Below are 18,999 nucleotides of genomic sequence, written 5' to 3'. Positions count from 1 at the left end.
AACATGAACACGTAATATTGATAGCATGCTTCCCCGCGGCCGATTCAAGCAGAGAGCGACGCTGCTCATGTTAACATACCAGAACGCAACTCAGGCAATGCTCAGATGAAATTGAAAATTTAATGCATCCGTTATGCTAGTTATCTATAGTTCTGCAACCTCCACCCCAAGGTCTTTACATACTTCCAGCAGTTTGGACTCTTCCCAGTCTCCAACGTCGTCAGGCAGCACGAATCCCGTAGCCGGAGATCCAGCATTCTGAACCACCTCCTCAATTCCTCTCCCATTGGCAAAGGTCCAGACACGGACATATTTACTGCCAAAGTCCAATGTAAAAGTCTCTCCTGCAGCAATGACCACCGTCTGACCCTCCCTGACTTCATTCCAAGAACTATTATCCCCAGACTTGATCTTCACCCTAAGAAGGCCTTCTTGAACGATGAAACAATGATCAATAGAGGCAAAGGTGAGCCATTTGCTCAGAGGTGACTTCCCATATACATTCGACGACTCAATACTCGACATTGAGAATTTTCCACCGGATTGGGACGCGAGAATGAAAGGTCTTGACATAACACCTCCCAGAAGCCATCTGGGTCCAGTATTGGCCCGTAGGAAATAGGCTTCACCAGGGCCAGCGAGTTGGTTCTCAGACTCTAACCACTCGCCAACCTCGGGTGGCTGGTAGTCACGCTTGAAATGAACGTCGAATCTGTCCTTGGCCGCCATCATCTTCTGCATGAGCATTGACTTGATGTCGCGATCATCAGTCTCCGGCACAAGAATGCCATTGTATGTCTCGCCGACATATCTAAAGAAGTCAACCCAGTCACCTGGTGCTACCAGACCCACGGTCTCGGTGTGAGGTCCCAGCAAGAGGGGATTATGGATAACATGCTAACCCCCTGTTAGTTGATAATACACAGCGATGTGACAAAGTTTCAGAACTTACAGGAGGGATATAAGCAAAGTCACCAGGACCCATGATTCGACACTTGTCACCACTCCATAGCTTCAAGAAACCCTTGGTGACCAGAAAGACATCATGAGCTTCCTCATGCCAGTGAAAGCCAGGGGCATCCGCTAAGACGGCACCACTGGTAAACACAGCCATGCCACCATTAGTCTGCTTTGATGAAGCGAGGATTCTGAAAACACCCTTGCTGCCAGGAATGCTAATGCGCTCTCCTTCGAGCTGGTCGATCATGTAGCTTGTCCTCTCATTGGGAGGAGATGTATGTAGGGGAACACTCATGGTGAATTAGGGATAGCGTGAACGCGAAAATTGTTGATGACTACTTGGAGAAAACTGCCAAGTATTGATGGATTGGTGAGGTTGGCTGGCAGGGCCCTCTACTCTTCTACTCCTCTGAGCTCCCACTTCCCGATCTCCACATCACGATACGGAGGCGCTGGAGAACCCCGCATCCTCCCCGGATTTTCCATCGCTACCCCTCAAACTAACTTCGGCCGCTGACGAAGCTCGACTTGGAGGTCCGGAAAAGCCGCAATTCCGACACGGGGTCCACGGCATCACCGGAACGTTGATTTACAGCGGCATATCGGAACCAAGGGAGTAGGGATCTTTTTACAGATACCCTTGATGGACAACAGATCTTTACTCACGCTTTATTGAGTGACAGCTTGTTTTGCACCGTAGTGATAGGAAATGAGTCCTCCAACTTCGTTTCGAGCTGTCTACAAGCAGCCGGGTGAACAAGAGATTGACGTTGATGTTTACCTGCCTTCTGTCGGGACTGACTCTACAAAATGTCCAGTCCGTAAGTTAAAACATCTTGCCGTCTATGTATCCATGCTAATTACCTTTAAGTAATTAACATCCATGGAGGGGCTTTTATGCTCGGGTCCTCCAAAATGGTCAACAAAGACCAGGTATCAGATTGCCTAAGTAGAGGATGGATCGTCTTGGCACCAAACCATCGCCTTTGTCCCCAAGTTAATCTCTTGGAAGGTCCAATGCAAGACTGTCGAGATCTCCTAGCTTGGGTTTACGACGGAGGTCTCGAAACACCTTTACGCAAAGCAAGCTCAACACTAGTACCGGATCTCGACCATGTGTTTGCCTTCGGTACCTCTTCTGGTGGGCATTTATCACTTTGTTTGGTAAGCGAACTGACTCGAGATCCGCGTTGTAAGTAACTGACGCTTATAGGGCTTTGGCGTTCCTCGTCCAGTTGCAGGAATCTACGATATGTATGGCCCTAGCAACTTTGCCGATGACTTCTGGACGACAAGACTTGAGGGCATGAAGCTACCACCAGGACTCAAAGACTCATTTATCAACAAGGTATTTGACGAAGACCCAGTTCCCATCACTGGAGGTGTCTCTCTCGAAGGTCAGGCAACTGGACCTCCAGACTTTAGCGACCCCCGCCAAGCATATGCCCTGACACAACTGGCGAACGGCACTGTCCTCGATGCCATCTTCCCTTCAAAAGACTGGAGCAAGGTCGACCCAGCACTAAACGTTGATTCTTCGTTTCCTCCAACCTTTATAGTCCATGGTGCTGCAGATACAAAAGTGCCGATTCATCTGAGTAGAAAGCTTTTTGATGTGCTGAAGCAGAACGGTGTTAACTGCTGTATGGTGGAGGTTCCTGGGGAGGAGCATACTTTTGCGGCGAAGATGGAGGTTGGATCTGTTACTTGGAATCTTCAGCGACAAGGCTTTGACTTCCTTGAGTCTTTGATTAAGTAGCTTATTGTGAATTCACTGTTTAATAGTAGTGCCCCTTTACTGGCTGGATTGTTGTTCGATAGTCGAAGCTTATCGTATCTCAATGAGTATATCCTGTCAACATGGTGAAAACTTTTAGTGAACCAAGCATATAGTCTGTTACAGGACGTTTATGAAGACAGATGTTCATACTATGTTCTTCTTCGGGTGTTCGCACTTTAATCCATCTTTCTGTGTTCTCTCCCATTTAAAGAGCCACTTCTGTCGCAAAGAAACGGTTGCTAATATAAGACACTCTGAATAATCTACATAGCCTTAACAAGCTATTCTGTGAAAGGATCACGCTTCACTGCATCTTCAACGACCTCAAACGCATCATACCCATAAAGCCAAGGCTGAACCTGCGGGCAAGTCCACCTGCTTGGGAACGGGCCTTTGAGTTCCTCAGCGCCGAGCTGAGACAGGAAGGTTTCATCGCGTGCCTCTTGAGCTGGTCCATCAGGCATATGGAATGATTCCCGCTACAAAAGAATAGAAAATTAGTTGTGTCTTTCACTGTTTCTGGATGATGGTACGGACCTGCTTGAAGGTTTCTCTCACGATGGCTTCTCCACGAGACTTGCGTAACCTTTCGTACATAGATAAGGCCTTTGGTAGTTGATGCTTCGACTTGACATGGCCTAGAAGCAAACCCAGAACTGCGCCGTCTTCCACGGCGGAGTTGGCACCTTGGGCTAGGTATGGGAGCATCGGATGACAGGCATCACCACTGGAAGCAAGATGTCAGCAGGATGTTTCGTGTGGCGGCGACAAGAAAGAATTACTTACACGAAGACGAAATTTGAGTCGTCGTTGATCCATGAATCAAGCTCTTCTCCTGCAAACATGTCAGCTCAGAGGATACGGACATCAAGGCGTAACTTACTGTGCATCAGTTTCCACTTGTCGACCTTATCGACCTGACTGAGAAATCTTGCCAGAATTGGATCCCAGTCGTTGAACAACTCTCGCATCTCCTCCACTGATCCAGCCTGTCGACTAACGTCCGATGGAAGATCGTCAGGAACAAGAAGTACAACGTTGTACATCTGTCCGCCACGCATGGAATACCCAACAGCATGAGCACCTGGACCGATCCAGAAGTGTACCGTCGGGTGCTCAACCCATTCCCGTAGCTCAGGATCGTGGATATCCTTCGCGTCCAGGACAACCCTGTATGCTAGATCCCCAGTGGGCATAGGCTTGTCCTCGCTTCCAAGAAACTTGGAACGGCATTTAGACCAGAGTCCGTCCGCTGCAACGATCAAGTCGCCGGTGTATCTAGCCCCAGCCTCGGTGCTGACCTCGGGAATGCTGAAGTCAATGTCCTGCACTCTATCACCGAGCTTAAACTGGACACCCAGTTCCTTGGCCTTGTCGTAGAGCGCAAGCTGGAGGTCTACGCGGTGGAGATCGATGAATGGGGCGCCGTACTTCTTGCGGATATGCTTGTGGAAGTCGGGTTCTATGGCGAGCGTTCGGCCAGAGTAGCGATGGACGACGAGCGACGTGGGTTCAGCGGCCGATTGCCACAGTCTGTCGGGGAGATCCCATTTTTGGAGGATGCGTGTGCAGTTGGGGGTGACTTGTAGACCAGCACCGACCTGGAAGGTTTATCAGTCTTTGTCTTGGTAGTAGTGTGTAATTGCGGAGTTGTATACCTCGAGTAGTTCTTTTGCCGACTCTAAAACTGTGACATTGTGTCCTGAAAGAGAAATGGAGATCGCTGCTGCAAGACCCGCAAGACCAGCGCCGACAACAACTACATTTAAGCTGGCATCATCATGCGCTTGACTGGGTTGCTGTCAACGTGGAGTATTAGCTAATGTTACAAACGTCAGAGGGTCTGTCGACTTACAGTGGAACTTGGCATTTTGATTGAGATATGATGATCAACTATAGGTCTCGTGATAAAAGAGAAATTAGGAGAGCATGCAGCTGGCTTCGCCGCGTTACTACATATATGAAACTGACACTCGGAACGTGATGGATGTAGGGTAGTTGGGAGCTCCCTCGGAACAGCCGAGGTCACATTGGCCATGCCCGGCTTTTCCGCAGCTTGAGAGCCTCCAGGCTAGCCATGTTCGGTTTAGACAGAAACCTTCGCAGCCAATGAAACCTCCAGCGCAGGTTTCGCCCAGCTTCGCGTTCGCGTTACCCCAGATTTGCCTCCAAGTTCGAAATTTCCGTCCATCTGGGGTCTCCGCACTCAGGTCTCAACGCTTCGACATTCTGGGGTCTCCATATCGAAGACTTGTGCATATTTTCAGAACCTAGTGCTGCTGATACTCTTGACATGGATGAATCAATAGATTCCCAGGTTCCTCAGGTGAACAGACCTGCAGCGCAGCGCCCCAGGCGGCCAAGAGCTGCCCGCGCGTGCGACCTTTGTCGATCCAAGAAATACAAGTGCGACGAATCTTACCCCTGTTCATATTGCCAAAGTCAGTATCTCAAGCTCAAATGTCGAGATAAGATATTATGACTGACTGTTTGAAGGCCGCAATGTCGAATGTGTGTACAAAGGCCAGGACATGTCGCGCATGCGCATGACATCAAGGTAATATCTGCCTGCAGCATCTCAGTTCTGCTCTTGGCTCACTAGTGCGACCATAGCTATGTAAGACAATTGGAAGAGCAGGTCAAGAGCCTCTCTAGCATTGTGGAGAACTATGAGAAGGCAGCGACCGATGGGCCAAGCAATAGTCCTGAAGGGATAGTGATGAATGCCTCGTCTTTACCAATAGCTCAGCATCCAACGGTAATGGAGGCCTTCCCTACACCGAATAGCATTTCATCATGGCATACGAGAGAACAAGAGGTCTCTGGTATGAATACTCACACGAGAGATGTCGAATTCTACGGTAGCTCTTCATCCGTTGCTCTTCTGTCTCATGTCCGGCGAACTGGTGAGGAAGACAATGATGATGATGATGCTGGTGCACTTCTCTCGTCGTTGCACAATCCTCACTTCGACGCAAGCGGATCCCAGGATACGCAGCGAGGGAGAAGGAGTACTGAAGAGTCTGATCACTCACCTTGGTACCTCCAATGTCGCAACTTTATAGACGGCTTCTTCTCCGCGATTCACTACATTCACCCGATCTTGGACAAGACTTCGTTCGTGCAACGCTGTGAGTCCTTGTGGGCGGGTGAAGGACCGGAAAACAAGAGGATCACGAGTTTTGTTGCTTTGTACTATAGCATCCTCTCGATCGGTGCATTGGTCGGGACGAGAGAGGACGAGCTTATCGATGGAATGACCAATCTGGCCTGGAGCCGGAAGTTCTTTGATCGAGCTAAGGATTGCTGTAACAGGCTGGGGATGGTAACTGACCTTGACATGGTCCAGTGCTATTTTATCCTGGTAGGTCAAGTAGTGACTCTCAGCTGAACGAAACTGATGATTACAGGCCAAAGTCTGTCAGAACGAACTGCATCCCCATTGTCAGTCAGCCATGGTCACGTCTGTGATTGAGATGTACTAACCTCTATTAGTGTCATACATGTATGTTGGCCTTGCCATAAGAACTGCTTTGGCAATGGGCATCAATCGTGAGCCGGGACCCAATAGCAAGAAGCCGCCATCTTTACTGAGAGCAGAGACACGGACGTGGTGGTATGTCAATCCCTCTACTTTGACCTAGCATGAATGAGTTGCTGACGCCCTACAACAGGGGTCTTTACTCTTTGGAGACGTAAGTATCTCTTGACCTACCACTCTTTTGCTGTCACCAACCTAAAATTGTTGAAGTGAAATGTCTTTCGCAATGGGCCGACCAGATACTCTAGGAGCCGACCTCTATCACAATCGACGATTCCCACGTATTAGTAACGGCCAAAGCGAAACCGGGATGGATTCTGAGATGGCCGAACATCCTTGTTGCGCCATCATCGAGCACATGGTGCATTTCTCCAAAATCACAAGGAACATCTGCCTCAGTATTTACCTGCCCGAAACGACGATACCGATGATGGTGGCGATGGCTGGTCAAATTGAGAGGGATCTAGAGGCCTGGACACAAAAGCTTCCCGAGGCTATACGGCCAATGGGATCGTCAACTCAGGTACCGTCCCTGAGAGGGGTCAGGGATGTTCAGTGGGTGAAGCGACAAAGACTTGTACTAAATTTGCGTAAGTGTACTCCGAAGCGATTCCGAAATGCAATACTAATGATGGTTGCAGGATATCACAACCTGAGAATCCTCCTCTTCGGATCCTTCCTCTTGAGGTCAACGGCACAGGAGAGAGCGACTATGAGTGACACAAAAATCGGCATCCAAAAGTGCCTTGAGTCAGCAAAGCAAACTATTGAGACCATCTATCAGACTTACCAACACAGCGACTTCTTCCGAACATGGTATGTTGCATCAAGCATTAAAAGTACAATTTTCTGATGGACGTGCAGGTTCTACAACACAACATATACCGTATTTGCTGCCAGTATTATACTGGTATACATGACCCAAGAAGCAGTTGAAAGTGAAATGCAACCACTCCTTCGCCTAGTCGATATGGCGATCGAGATCCTCATGATCATGGATGAGTGCGTCGTTGCGCTACAAGCGGCAAAGCTACTACAAGGAGCTAGGGAAAAGGCTACACAGAAGTCATCATCTCAAGCTGTAGCGGCTGTAAATCCAGGGACGTCTTGGCCTGATGGAATGGTGTACTTGAATCACTACTGGGGACCTATGAATCTGCTGGATGGGGACTTGGATCAGAACCTCGACATGTCATCGATAGACTTTGATGCTGCGAGCCTGTTTATGTCGATGCCTCATTAGTTCAAGAAGAATACTATGTCTAATTGAGAACGACAGAGAGCATAGTAAGCAAATTAGAGTGACTGTTTGCAATAACTATGAGTATTTGCATATGTCATCGAAGACAGAAGTGAACTGGAGTAGACGAAGGTTTGTTACAGTTGACCTCGTATTGCACAGTCCATCACCGAATGAAAACAACCCAGTCTATACTTAAAACCCATGCACATTGCTGTCCTTGGTCCATCTTCTGAAAGTCTTTCCATAGAAGTAGAACACCGCTCCCAAGCCGCACCAGAGCACAGTGAGTCCCATGTTGGTCATGAAGACAGGAATGAATCTGCAGAAGTTGTTAGTGACGGACATTTCGAAGACCGCAAAATCATGACTTACCCTGACTTGATAGTCCATGGAGTGACGAACTTGCCCATTCCATATCCCCAAAGACTCTTATTGACAGTAATAGCAACGAAAAGCGATCCAGTGACTGGCTTATAGCAATCCACTGCGTATGTACTGGCAATACTTGGGAGGGCAGCAACCTGGATGCCAGCAGATGAGTAGCCAAGGACGGCAATGACTGGCCATGGCCAATGCCTTTCGTATCCGATTGAGGTGATCACATTGCCGAAGATCATAATGACGATGTAGGGGATCATCGCAGGGAGGCGCATCTCTGGTTCTCGGATACCGCCGTTTCGCGTGGTTGCTTTTGCAGAGACCCAATCGCTGAAGGGACCAGCTGTGACAAGTCCGATCAAGGCGCCGACAAGAATGGAGAAATTGAGGAAGCCTTGAAAGGTTAGTATATGTTACTGACTGAGCTGTTATAGAAACTTACCAATGGACTGAGAGCTCATGTTGTACGGAGGAGCTGCAAACACCTGAGACTGGGTAAGGTTGAGAATCAAGAAGTTACTGCAACTCCAGCTGACCACAAAGGAAGCAAAGAGAACAATAGGATAGACGAAGAGTCTCCATGGAGTCCAGATGTCGAGAAGGATGTTTTGGAGAGGCGCTGAGTTGGGTTGGAACAGTCGCCACTGCAACTTTGAAGGTGTTCCTTTGCCCAAATGTGCGTCTGTAGAGGGTTCACCCTGGGCTTGAGGTGTACCGACAGTCTTCTCAGCATCAGCATGGGAGTGCGACGGCTTGTCCTGAGTTGTATCAATAATCTCATTAACCCCACGCTCAGCCTCAATCGAGTCGACGCGTGCCCACTTCGTTTCAGGAAACCCAAATATGCCGAGCACGATGGAGAGAGCAGTAACAGCGACATTGAGCCACCAGAAGTTCTGCCATCCCGTGCGGTCTGCCATTGGACCAGCGATGATTGGCGCGATCATAAGTGAGCCCATGTAAACAACCCAGTATAGCGCGTTCCATGTTCCGCGATCGTGGAGGAAGAAGATATCGGCGATGACGGCGGGTTGAAGAATCTCAGAGGGTCCAGCTCCGATTCCGTTGAGACTGAAGATGTTAGCAAGACTTCGGGAGACTTTTGGCGGTAAACTTACACACAGGCTCCCATGAAGATGCCGTAGGTGGATGCTTTGGCACGAATGATGTGACAGGCGAGGCAGATCACCTGTGAAGCGATATATACAGGTCGACGACCGAAGGAGGTAGAGATAGGTGCCCTTCGAAAGTCAGTCATGGCATCTACACCTCAGTACTAGATACTCACCAGAAAAAGTTGCTGAATCCCAGAATCAGGATAGTAACGCCTGTAAACTGAATAACATCCTCAAGAGTACTGTTATAAGCACGAATCAAATCAGGAAACATAGGCGCAAGAGCCAGAGGCGCAAATCCCTGAGTGAACGTCATGGTAGAAACGCAAAATATGGCAGAGAACTTCCAGAAAGGCGACCAGTTTAGGGGATCGTGAGGATCTTGCGATGGTTGGGGAACGAGAACTTGATCAGACTCTTTGGCTCGGACATAGTGTTCTTTGCCAACGTCTGTCATGATCTCCGTTCCAGGGAGGACTTCGATGTGAAGTTCATCCTGGATGGTTTCACGTGCCTGTTGAAGTTAGAAGGAAGTTTTGTAGATGATAGAGGTTACTGGCCTCTTGAGTAGGCATTCTTGCGGTGGTGCAAGTGTTCAGGCTTGTGCGGTTTTGTAATTCTCGATATTCTGATCTACCAGTATACTCAACATGCCTTCGCTCGCTATTTATCCAATCTCATTTCAAGGTCCTTATCATCATCATAGCTTCGATGATTCCATCTCCAACATCTCCAAAAACCTCGGATGACTTAATTTAGTTAGTTCCCTCCTTTATCTGTATTAAGCTATGAGATCCAGCGCCCGTAAGGTCTCGGTACAGCTCATCGGCAAGTGGCCAGCAGGGATTCATGAGGGGGATCTCCTGGTAATCTAATTGCCATCGGCGTGATGGACCCGAATGAGATGGTTTACGGGGGAGATGGCGGGGTATTAGAGTTTGCGGAGTAGTTAGCGCCGGCAGTTAGTTACTCAGGTGAGGGCATACCATGCCAATCTGGTCACTGTTGATGCTAAGCGAGCTTTACTACTTGGATTCCATCCCAAGTTCTTTAATTATCTATGAAATAATTCCCTGTCGCGTTCTCATATAAACTCTTCGCTGTTGTCAGTAATGAGTGCACAAGTTCAACTTGCCAGGAACCTCGGAAGTAAATTTCTCATCTGCGGCTGATGCTGCAAGAACGCTCTGGACTCACATGCTAACCATGCTATGGAAAGGGGCTGTCCATTTTCAGAATAGCCTTTAAGGTTGCATCCTCAGATCGGCCATCCCACATTCTAAGATCTTAGTCTATCTCGGATACCCTCCATAAGCAATGCGTAAGCAGCGTCATCAAGCCCAACCGCCTCTTCCTGTTGTGTCCAGTCCAGTCCATCTCGGCTCGAAAAACTTCTCATATCGTTAGCTCCAACCCAACTGCTATAACTCGGGCAAATGCTATATGCAGTGTATTGCATCCATGCCCATCGCTCTTATACCAATCCTACTCCAGGCAGATATTTATCCAGCCGAAAGTCTTTCGGTTCCTCAGGGTCGTGTCGGTAAGGCTTGCAGGGGCGTTCACCAAAGCTTTCTGGTTCGGGACATGCGAAGGTTCTGTGCCTATTGTCGGTGGAAAGCCACTCTACGTTCTCTTAATCGATATCCGCGTACTCGTCCTGTTGCAGGATAGCCTTTGTGGTAAGGAATTCGTAGCTCCAATCATTCCTTCCCATGACAAATTTCTTAAGACCTCTCATGCTATTTTTCCATCCTGACAGCACGTGGTGCCACTTTATGCTGTTCTCGAAAATGGATGTGTTCTTGTTCTGTCCTACGCCGTACATAGCGGTCCCTGGGACTGGATATCCACCTATTGTCAGAGGCCCATATTGTCCGGCTTTATGCAAGATCGGGCAGTCGTCAAGATAAAGCTCTTCCAGGCCACCACTCCTATTGCTTCTCTTCAGAGACGCTATCCAGTTAGTCTCTCGTTCATTAGTGAAGATATAGGACCCAAGAGCCAGAACCTTCAGGTATGGCGACGCTCCAATCTGCGAAAGATACATTCTGGGAAACCATCCCCTGTAATGGGAGTAGAATAATGATAGTACTTGTAAGTTTTCAACCACGCTGGGCGACAGCCATTGTGAAGGTAAGACTTGGAAGAACTCGTGCATTTCGTTATGAAAAGTATTTTCACCCAAGAAATCAAAGTCTTTTTGAACCAGAATTTTCAGGTCGATCAAGGTTGGTAGACGGATGAGCTTGTTTCAAGCCTCCGATTTGATTAGTTTGGGGTCAATAGAGTCGGCAAGGTTCGAGATGGTAAGCTCGTCGATCCTTATGCCATTCCTGGAAGACAGGGCTAGGTCATCGCGTGCGTCCGCGAGCTCAGAATCCTCTTTCTGTAATGTGTCGTAGATGTTGTTCTGATTCGTCTCTGTCCACGGTATCTCAATGCAGTGAGAAACGATGTCTATCTCCGCATTGTAGTTATAGTCCGATTGAAAGTATGGGCTGAATCTAAGATGAAGTCGACTCAGATTTCAAAAGAAGACTAGGTACTTAAGAGCGTTGGCAAGGTTTGGGCTTGTACGTAGAATTGTGGCGAGATCATTGGATATTCCGTTTGACTATTGGAGAATTATAAGACTGCTGGAAGGATAAATGAGCTGCTTCGATACGTCTCGTTGACACCTCAGACAACGTTTTCTCGGTAAATTTACGCTTGCTAAACATTTCGGCTCCCAACTACCCACGTCATCTTCTCCCTCATTGGTCTGAGAGTTGACGGAGACTGCTACACTTTAATTTTCCCAACTCAGAAAACACGTAAACCATAGCATATAGCGCCTCAGATTGAACAAGTAGGTAAGAAACCAGTTGGTCAGTACAACGGCTAGCAGATGAACAGTGTCGGCTCAGAGTCATATAGAGAGACATAACACAATTCATCTCCATTACCCTGTCAATTATTGCACTGGGACATAATAATGGCCTATGTGTTCTGATAAAGGGAGACCACCTAACTTAGGGTAGGCTCCAATCTTGAGTGTTGATTGGTTCGGAGTTACCCATCGCTCAGAGATAAGCTATCCCAGCGATAACCGAGTCGCCTAGTTCTCCGTTAGTTGACTAGCTCATATATAACACATTCCCCGCGTCCCCCAAACTTTCATCATCTGTAGATCATGTTCACTAGCTGCTGTTACAATGGAAGACACACGACCTACCAAACGCGCACGGCAAGCTTGCGAGCCATGTCGGTTAGTTTCTCATGTCATCTAGGTAGTCTCAATTTTAACAATGGTCACAGTCGCAAGAAGTCCAAGTGCCCTGGAGAAAAGCCCATATGCTCGTACTGCGAACGCCTCGGTCAGATTTGTGTATATGAATCAGGCTCTGATGGCCAAGGTCAAAGAGTTCGTTCGGATAGATCATTGGTGCGTTAACAACTGATAAGCCCATTTGTCAATCGCTGATATTGGTTGCTTGCAGGAGCTTCGCATGGAAACCCTTGAAGAGAAATTGGACTTGTTTATCGACCGTCTCGAGTAAGTGAAAGTTCTAAGTGTCATAGCATTATGATGTTTTAACGAATGAGCCTCAGTCCAGTGATCAACGATTCACGCCGGCGCTCAGCGTCGCAGCAGGGAGGAGGACATACACCGAGTTCCATGGTCGGTCAGGATGAGATGGCAGAAACTAGTGAGATTGTAGACCCAAGACAAGCGTCGGGGTAAGAAAGTCTTCTATCCTTAGAATGTAGCTGACGGAGCACTCCAGCCCATCATCACTCGTCGAGCCTAGAAGTGATGAACTAGCCTCTCTTTATCTATCCTGGCTCCATCGGCAACCTTTGGTCCTCTTCAACGCCGAAACATTTGCAGAGTCACTGCCGAGTAGAGAGACAGAGTTGATCTTGGTACTACAAGCATTATGTCTCCGATTTCCTCCTAGGCTATTGAGTCAACAATATCGCCAACGTCTCCATGCCATGGCACAAGCCTCGAGGGAAATCGCGATGAACAAGGTCTTCGGTAGCCGGGTCGACTGTTCCGTCTTGCAAACGCTATGTCTACTAAGTCTTTTTGAACATGCAGGTATGCTATTACAGAGCAATGACGTATTGGCCATGGCTGATTAGAACCAGAAGGAAATACTGTCCAAGCAGGCCTATATCTCAGTACTGCGATTGAGTTACTGAGCGGCATTCCGAAAGGGAGTTTTCTCAGCGAAGCTGTCGAGTTCAATAACTGCATCCGAAGTATATTCGTGCTTCATCACTTGCAGGGCAGTGTTTCCTCTAGTGTGTGGCCCACTGCCATGTCACACGGAGAGGACTCATCACTCGGAACAGCAGCGTGCTCGGCATGGTTGCTTCCGCCAGAGAAGTCAGTACCATGCGATATGGATCGAGGGATCATGAAGTATACCATGCCTCTTGCTCAAGTTTGGCGGGCAGTCAGAGTTTACGCTTCCCGCCGCGTTTTCTCGGACACCTTGCCCCCATGGAATCCGCGTTCCGATTACTCTCAGGTTACATATCGCCACCTCGAGATCGATTGTAGTGTACCACTCAAGTACCGGTTCTCTGCCAACCAAATCGACAAGCAGACACCTGAAACTTTGCAACAAAACAGAGGGTATTGGGGTCCCTACCTGTTCACCCAGTTCGTCTATGCTTCCATTCCTGTTATTCTCAATCACCCATTTCTTTTGTCAATGCGACTACGGAACTTCCGACATACCATGCCTCAGTCATTTGTCAATAGCTCCTTTGATGCGATTACTCGACACATCGGATGGATCATGTATCATCTTGAAATATTGGAAAAAATGGATTATCGAGTGTCTGATCCAACGTTGGCTCATATTATTGTGGTAGTTGCCACCATTCACCTGCAACATAGTTTCGTTGAAGACTTAACTCTACGAGAGAAAGCTCAGGTTGGATTTGAGAAATGCCTTGAGTTCTTGAGGTGCATGGGTCTGACATGGCATGCTGTCGCGGTCATGGTAAGTACTGTGAAGCGGTGTGGGGAAAAGATGGAGCACTAACTACTATTGAAGCATGAGAATCTACGAAAGCTGCAACAGAGCATACAAGTTGTACCTCTAGCCAGCGAAGAGCCTGGGCTGGGAAGACCAACACAGCAAAAGTTCACCATCGATACGAGACTTCTCTGGGATATACTGTCTTATGAGCAAGCTGGTAGGCCGGATGCACGCGCCGATGAGTCTGTTTACAGCGGCCTAGCATCGACCCACCAGGACACGGGAAGAGGCGGTAAGGAACCTGGCGAAGGCTATGATTTGGTCGGATCAGCTGGTATTATTGGGCACAAGACTGTTCCAAAGGACACGCCACTATACGCTCCGGGTGAGGGTGAAATGAGCCACCCTATAAGAGGCCGTGTTCCATCTGATGCTTCGGGATTGCTAGGATCTCTCCAACAGAATATTCAGGAGGGGTTTGGATCGGCTATGGAACCGGATAACATATTTCCGCAAGTGCACGACTTTGGAAGGGCTATTGATGAGTGGCTTAGCCTTGAGTGGGGAAACACAATGCTTTGATGTATTGAGGCAGGCATCACATTCTCTGTACAGGTGTCATATGCGTTTAATTAAAATTGGTAACTGGGTCCTAATATCACCACATGGAACTATCCGACCCAGCACATGCTTCTAACTTATTGCAGAAGTCAATATCGTCCTGTCCATTCCCTGACTGCCCATTCTTCGGTGCCGCTGGCCAGACTTCATGTCCTTCATGCCCTTCCTGCTGATGGTGTTCCATGACGAGTTTCCTCGTAGTTTCCTGGAAGAACAGGGGGCCCTAATAAAAAAGGACAATCTCATTAGCAAAGAAAGTATAGATACAAGGGCTGACTCGTACCTTTTCTACTCGAGGATGAAGTTCGCCATTGACAAAAATACCAGCGTTCAGGTTTTTCTGCGCCGCATTGCAGAGATCCTTGTCTTCTTTGAGGATTTGCTTGAAGCAGTTGCTGATCTCATTAAAATCTTCGTCTGAAGCACTGTTGCTTCTGTAGACTTCGTATTCCATCTTAGTTTGCGATGCGGAAATGGGGATGCAGCGCATGATGTAGAAGAAGGTAGGGCTAAACATTAGGAACTGGTTGCAATCGAGGAGTATTTATCTGCTTACGAGATCGTGATGGATGCATTGGGATAGTAGAAAGTACTGTAGATACCCATGCCATCTTTATCGGGCTTGTCGACATTGAAGTGCTGTATATGACCACCAGATGTCTCAACCCAGTATTTTGACAGGTCAGTGAGGGCATTGAGTGCGGGATGTCCAGTTGGACAGTGGTAGCACTGATATCATTGTCTCAGCGCCAGTTAAATGGGAAGGGTTGAAAGGACTCACTTCGTTGTAATTATCTGCTAAGGTCTTCCAGTTGTAGTCCCCAATCATCTCCCACTGATGGTCGAAGTGATAGGCCGCCATGTCGAATGGCTGAAGACGTGGTTGAGTGTCAACGCCAGCAAAGTCGTCGTCCCAAGCGACAGTGGGGGTAGCACTGGCGTCCATATTGACCCAGATGAATCCGAGCTTATCGATATGCACATGTATTGGGTATAGATTGTTGGTTGACTTGTCGAATGATGGAACCTCTTGGTATTTTGGAGCCTTGGCCAATTTACCATCGAGTCCATAAGACCAGCCTTACAACTTTCAACATCTTCGTAGACACGAGTTGGGTGATCTACTTACCATGATACTTGCAAGATAGAATATTGACTCGTCCTGCATCTTGCTCTACCAGCGGAAATGCCCGATGTCGACAGACATTGTGATGGGCCCTGATCTCGCCTTGACGGTCTTTGATCAAGAAGAAGGTAAAGCCAGCCTGGGTGATACGCAGGAAATCACCAACTTCGGCGAATCTTGCCTGGTGTGATACGGCTATCCATTTCTTGGAAAAGATGGCTCGTCGTTCCAGTTCATACATGGCCGAGGAGCGATACCATGACGCGGGCAATGCCCGGGTAGTTTGAGGCTCAACCTCCTTCGTTGTACCGAAACTGAACCAGCGACTCATTGTGGTTTGAGATAAGAACTGATCCTAGGATTGAAGAAGTCTGGTGATAAATTGCCAGAACGGGGGTTAACCTTGGATGTTAACTAGACTATCCTGTCGTGCATGATAAGATTCGTCTCTGAATGCAAGCCTCTAGTCCGGCCCTTATACCCTTCTAACTATCATGCATGATACGTCTTTCTCTCTAGCATGACCCAACACCCATTTTTTACTCCGCACTCTCCATCCATCAATAGCTCCTAACTTCCACTTGGTACACTTCCCATTGAGCCAATAAGACAAGCGCCAATCACGATTTCTCACATCATGTTGGGATCACGGCCCGCTTCCGTACCCACAGCATCTGACCTTGTGATACGGCCTTATCTCGACGCTAAACTGTTTCTATCTAGCGACGTTGTTGTTATTCTCCGTACCCACCAGATCCGGGCCGCTTCCGGCTTTGTGGGCGTTCTTGTGAGAATGCCATGATAAGCAGTGGCCTATGAAGATGGGTTATTGAAGTGAGTTAAATTCGAAGTTATGATATTGCGGGCATAGTTATTTTGAGAACTCATAATACTAGTCCCACTCGGAAATTTTGAGTTGTCCACGAAATTTGACCTCTCAAGCTCGAAAATACAGTAATCATGTCCGCCGAGCAACAGCAAAAGCCAAAGCAGATCCGATGCACCATTATCGGAGCCGGGTAAGTATAATTCGTACCCTTAGAGGAATGGTTTTGGCTGATGCTTCCAATCAGGGTATCTGGTATTCTGATGGGTAAGGTCTTATCCGTTTCATTCACTGAAGGACTACGCTGACAACACCTAGCATACAAGCTGAAACGCCATCTCAATGACTACGTTACCTTTCAGATCTTCGAAAAGTCACCAGACCTTGGTGGTACGTGGTTTGAGAACAAATATCCCGGCTGCGCCTGTGACGTCCCGAGTCATTGCTATCAATATTCCTTTGCTCCAAACCCTTCATGGTCAAAATTGTGAGTTGTCAGCAGTCTAATCAGTGTTCATTGTTAATGATGCGAAGTTACGCATCATCTGATGAGATACAGGGCTATCTGAAGGGAGTTGCTAAGCACTTCGACCTTGAGCGATACATCTCCTTCAACACCAAGGTGGTCTCAGCACGATGGTCTGAAAGGGACAGTACCTGGACTGCACAGTTGGAAGATGGCTCTCTTGTGACATCAGAAATTATGGTCAATGCTGGCGGCATACTCAATCACCCACAAATTCCCAACATTGAGGGGCTGTCGGACTTTACCGGTCCCTTACTGCATACAGCATCCTGGGACCATTCGATTGACCTACGAGGTAAACGTGTCGGCGTGATTGGCGCAGGAGCCAGTTCGATTCAATTAGTTCCCTCGATACAGCCTCTGGTCCAAGACATGAAGGTATTTATCCGTACACCTTCCTGGATTGCACCGCCAGTGGCTCTGCCCGACCCCAATGCTACGAACTACACCTACAGCACAGAAGAGAAGGCTATTTTCGAGGCAAACAAGGATATGTATCTCGATACCAGAAAGGGATTGGAAGATCAGTTCAACGGAATGTTCCGAATCTTCCTCAAATTGAGCCCAGAGCAGAAGAGGACACGCGCCATGTTTGAATCCCGCATGAAACAGCTGATCCCTGACAAAGACCTGCAAAACAAGCTGATACCTCCATTTGAGGCAGGATGCAGAAGAATCAACCCGGGAGAGGGTTTTCTTACTGCTCTTCAAAAGCCGAATGTTGAACCAGTGTTCGACTCGATTAAAAGAGTGACACAAGGTGGTATTGTGGCTGGTAGTAAGGAATATCCAGTAGATGTGCTAGTGGCAGCTACAGGATTCAACACGACCTTCAGACCTCGTTTTCCTATAATTGGTCGCAATGGTGTCAACCTCCAAGATGCATGGCAAGAACACCCTGAATCTTATCTGGGCCTCGGTGTTGCGGGATTTCCCAATTACCTCATCTTCTTGGGACCGAACACTCCAATCTCCAATGGAAGCTTGATGGGTAAGTAAATGGGTTGTCGCCATTGGTAATAGTTATACTGACCTCTGAAGGTTCTGTGGAAGCGACTGCCGATCATTTCATTCGTCTTCTTCACAAAATGATTCGCCAGCGCGTCAAGTCCTTCGAAGTACGCATTGATGCTCAAAATGACTTCAATACTCACACGCAGAAGGTCATGCAGGATATGGTGTGGACTGGAACATGTCGCAGTTGGTGTAAGTCATTTCCGTCTGTCACCGTGGTATTAGCTGGTTGACCATCTTGCAGACAAACAGGGCACAAACGGAAAGGTAACTGGACTCTGGCCAGGCAGCTCTCTCCATTATATTCAGGTTCTCGCTGAAGATCGCTGGGAGGATTATGAGTGGACACATGAATCGGAGAGGTACAGCTACTGGGGTCATGGACTGTCATGGATTGAGGAGCCAGATCTTGATCCGTTGGGCGCAACTAAGCAGGACATGATTGAATCGATGACGACTTTGCCAAAGAAGGACTCTGACTTGAGCTTCTATCTGTGGGAGAGCAGTCCTCTGCCTGAAACTTGTTTTGCAGATGGGCACTCAGAGGAGAGAGTCCAGGATGGCGGCGACTTGGCATGGAGGAAGGTCTTGCATGCCACTACGGCTTCAGATGTCGATAAACATGCCGCAGTAGCTTGCATCACGGTACCTGTTTAGAAAAATGATAGATCTTTATAACGAGAAGTCACGCTTTAAACAGATTGAAGTCCGGGGCCAATGTAGCGTAGTGAATATTTTCTAAAGTTTGCACAAGAACACATCGTGTTTGGTGGTGTTTTAAATGGTGATTTCTTCATTTGTCCGGAGACGGCGGAGAGTCAGACTTGGACGGTTTAGCATACGCGCTTTTCTCTTAAATATAAAAGCTTGTATCAGGGCTTGGTAAG

General features: G+C 48.0%; 9 protein-coding genes across 9 annotated transcripts; 4 read left to right on the top strand and 5 right to left on the bottom strand.

Annotated features, from left to right (window-relative positions):
- Nucleotides 1-38: 38 nt before the first annotated feature.
- FOIG_14974 (uncharacterized protein) lies at nucleotides 39-1,363 on the bottom strand. The gene is made up of 2 exons (XM_031216273.1): nucleotides 953-1,363; nucleotides 39-897 (listed from the first exon to the last, which is right to left on the bottom strand). Exons 1-2 carry the CDS (start codon nucleotides 1,253-1,255, stop codon nucleotides 145-147), a joined length of 1,056 nt encoding a protein of 351 aa, XP_031053955.1. The 5' UTR covers nucleotides 1,256-1,363; the 3' UTR covers nucleotides 39-144.
- Nucleotides 1,364-1,480: 117 nt separating this feature from the next.
- Nucleotides 1,481-2,828, top strand: FOIG_14973 (uncharacterized protein). Its single transcript, XM_031216272.1, has 3 exons — nucleotides 1,481-1,781; nucleotides 1,832-2,124; nucleotides 2,174-2,828. Exons 1-3 carry the CDS (start codon nucleotides 1,670-1,672, stop codon nucleotides 2,717-2,719), a joined length of 951 nt encoding a protein of 316 aa, XP_031053954.1. The 5' UTR covers nucleotides 1,481-1,669; the 3' UTR covers nucleotides 2,720-2,828.
- Nucleotides 2,829-2,874: 46 nt separating this feature from the next.
- On the bottom strand, nucleotides 2,875-4,703 carry FOIG_14972 (salicylate hydroxylase). The gene is made up of 6 exons (XM_031216271.1): nucleotides 4,596-4,703; nucleotides 4,399-4,539; nucleotides 3,624-4,341; nucleotides 3,527-3,575; nucleotides 3,278-3,467; nucleotides 2,875-3,219 (listed from the first exon to the last, which is right to left on the bottom strand). The coding sequence occupies exons 1-6, from the start codon at nucleotides 4,608-4,610 to the stop codon at nucleotides 3,022-3,024; spliced, it is 1,311 nt and encodes a 436-aa protein (XP_031053953.1). The 5' UTR covers nucleotides 4,611-4,703; the 3' UTR covers nucleotides 2,875-3,021.
- Nucleotides 4,704-4,914: 211 nt separating this feature from the next.
- Nucleotides 4,915-7,583, top strand: FOIG_14971 (uncharacterized protein). Its single transcript, XM_031216270.1, has 9 exons — nucleotides 4,915-5,181; nucleotides 5,237-5,297; nucleotides 5,354-6,104; nucleotides 6,151-6,184; nucleotides 6,236-6,356; nucleotides 6,415-6,435; nucleotides 6,492-6,871; nucleotides 6,923-7,097; nucleotides 7,146-7,583. The coding sequence occupies exons 1-9, from the start codon at nucleotides 5,034-5,036 to the stop codon at nucleotides 7,522-7,524; spliced, it is 2,070 nt and encodes a 689-aa protein (XP_031053952.1). The 5' UTR covers nucleotides 4,915-5,033; the 3' UTR covers nucleotides 7,525-7,583.
- A 133-nt stretch (nucleotides 7,584-7,716) lies between these two features.
- FOIG_14970 (uncharacterized protein) lies at nucleotides 7,717-9,646 on the bottom strand (the record flags this gene model as incomplete). Its single annotated transcript, XM_031216269.1, has 6 exons — nucleotides 9,578-9,646; nucleotides 9,191-9,531; nucleotides 9,021-9,143; nucleotides 8,345-8,973; nucleotides 7,897-8,296; nucleotides 7,717-7,843 (listed from the first exon to the last, which is right to left on the bottom strand). Exons 1-6 carry the CDS (start codon nucleotides 9,590-9,592, stop codon nucleotides 7,717-7,719), a joined length of 1,635 nt encoding a protein of 544 aa, XP_031053951.1. The 5' UTR covers nucleotides 9,593-9,646.
- Nucleotides 9,647-10,653: 1,007 nt separating this feature from the next.
- FOIG_14969 (uncharacterized protein) lies at nucleotides 10,654-11,067 on the bottom strand (the record flags this gene model as incomplete). The annotated part of the gene is made up of 1 exon (XM_031216268.1): nucleotides 10,654-11,067. The coding sequence occupies one exon, from the start codon at nucleotides 11,065-11,067 to the stop codon at nucleotides 10,654-10,656; it is 414 nt and encodes a 137-aa protein (XP_031053950.1).
- Nucleotides 11,068-12,214: 1,147 nt separating this feature from the next.
- FOIG_14968 (uncharacterized protein) lies at nucleotides 12,215-14,725 on the top strand (the record flags this gene model as incomplete). The annotated part of the gene is made up of 7 exons (XM_031216267.1): nucleotides 12,215-12,267; nucleotides 12,318-12,444; nucleotides 12,500-12,555; nucleotides 12,612-12,740; nucleotides 12,788-13,104; nucleotides 13,155-14,020; nucleotides 14,075-14,725. 7 exons carry the CDS (start codon nucleotides 12,215-12,217, stop codon nucleotides 14,579-14,581), a joined length of 2,055 nt encoding a protein of 684 aa, XP_031053949.1. The 3' UTR covers nucleotides 14,582-14,725.
- FOIG_14967 (cytochrome P450 oxidoreductase) lies at nucleotides 14,658-16,077 on the bottom strand (the record flags this gene model as incomplete). The annotated part of the gene is made up of 5 exons (XM_031216266.1): nucleotides 14,658-14,843; nucleotides 14,904-15,129; nucleotides 15,177-15,349; nucleotides 15,402-15,700; nucleotides 15,750-16,077. The coding sequence occupies 5 exons, from the start codon at nucleotides 16,075-16,077 to the stop codon at nucleotides 14,658-14,660; spliced, it is 1,212 nt and encodes a 403-aa protein (XP_031053948.1).
- Nucleotides 16,078-16,706: 629 nt separating this feature from the next.
- Nucleotides 16,707-18,769, top strand: FOIG_14966 (uncharacterized protein; the record flags this gene model as incomplete). The annotated part of the gene is made up of 6 exons (XM_031216265.1): nucleotides 16,707-16,765; nucleotides 16,820-16,839; nucleotides 16,891-17,059; nucleotides 17,107-18,089; nucleotides 18,140-18,304; nucleotides 18,357-18,769. The coding sequence occupies 6 exons, from the start codon at nucleotides 16,707-16,709 to the stop codon at nucleotides 18,767-18,769; spliced, it is 1,809 nt and encodes a 602-aa protein (XP_031053947.1).
- Nucleotides 18,770-18,999: the final 230 nt, after the last annotated feature.

This window comes from Fusarium odoratissimum (genome assembly GCF_000260195.1).
Source record: "Fusarium odoratissimum NRRL 54006 unplaced genomic scaffold supercont1.46, whole genome shotgun sequence".
In the NCBI taxonomy this organism is placed as follows: Eukaryota; Fungi; Ascomycota; class Sordariomycetes; order Hypocreales; family Nectriaceae; genus Fusarium; species Fusarium odoratissimum.
This window is presented reverse-complemented; position numbering and strand designations above follow the sequence as displayed.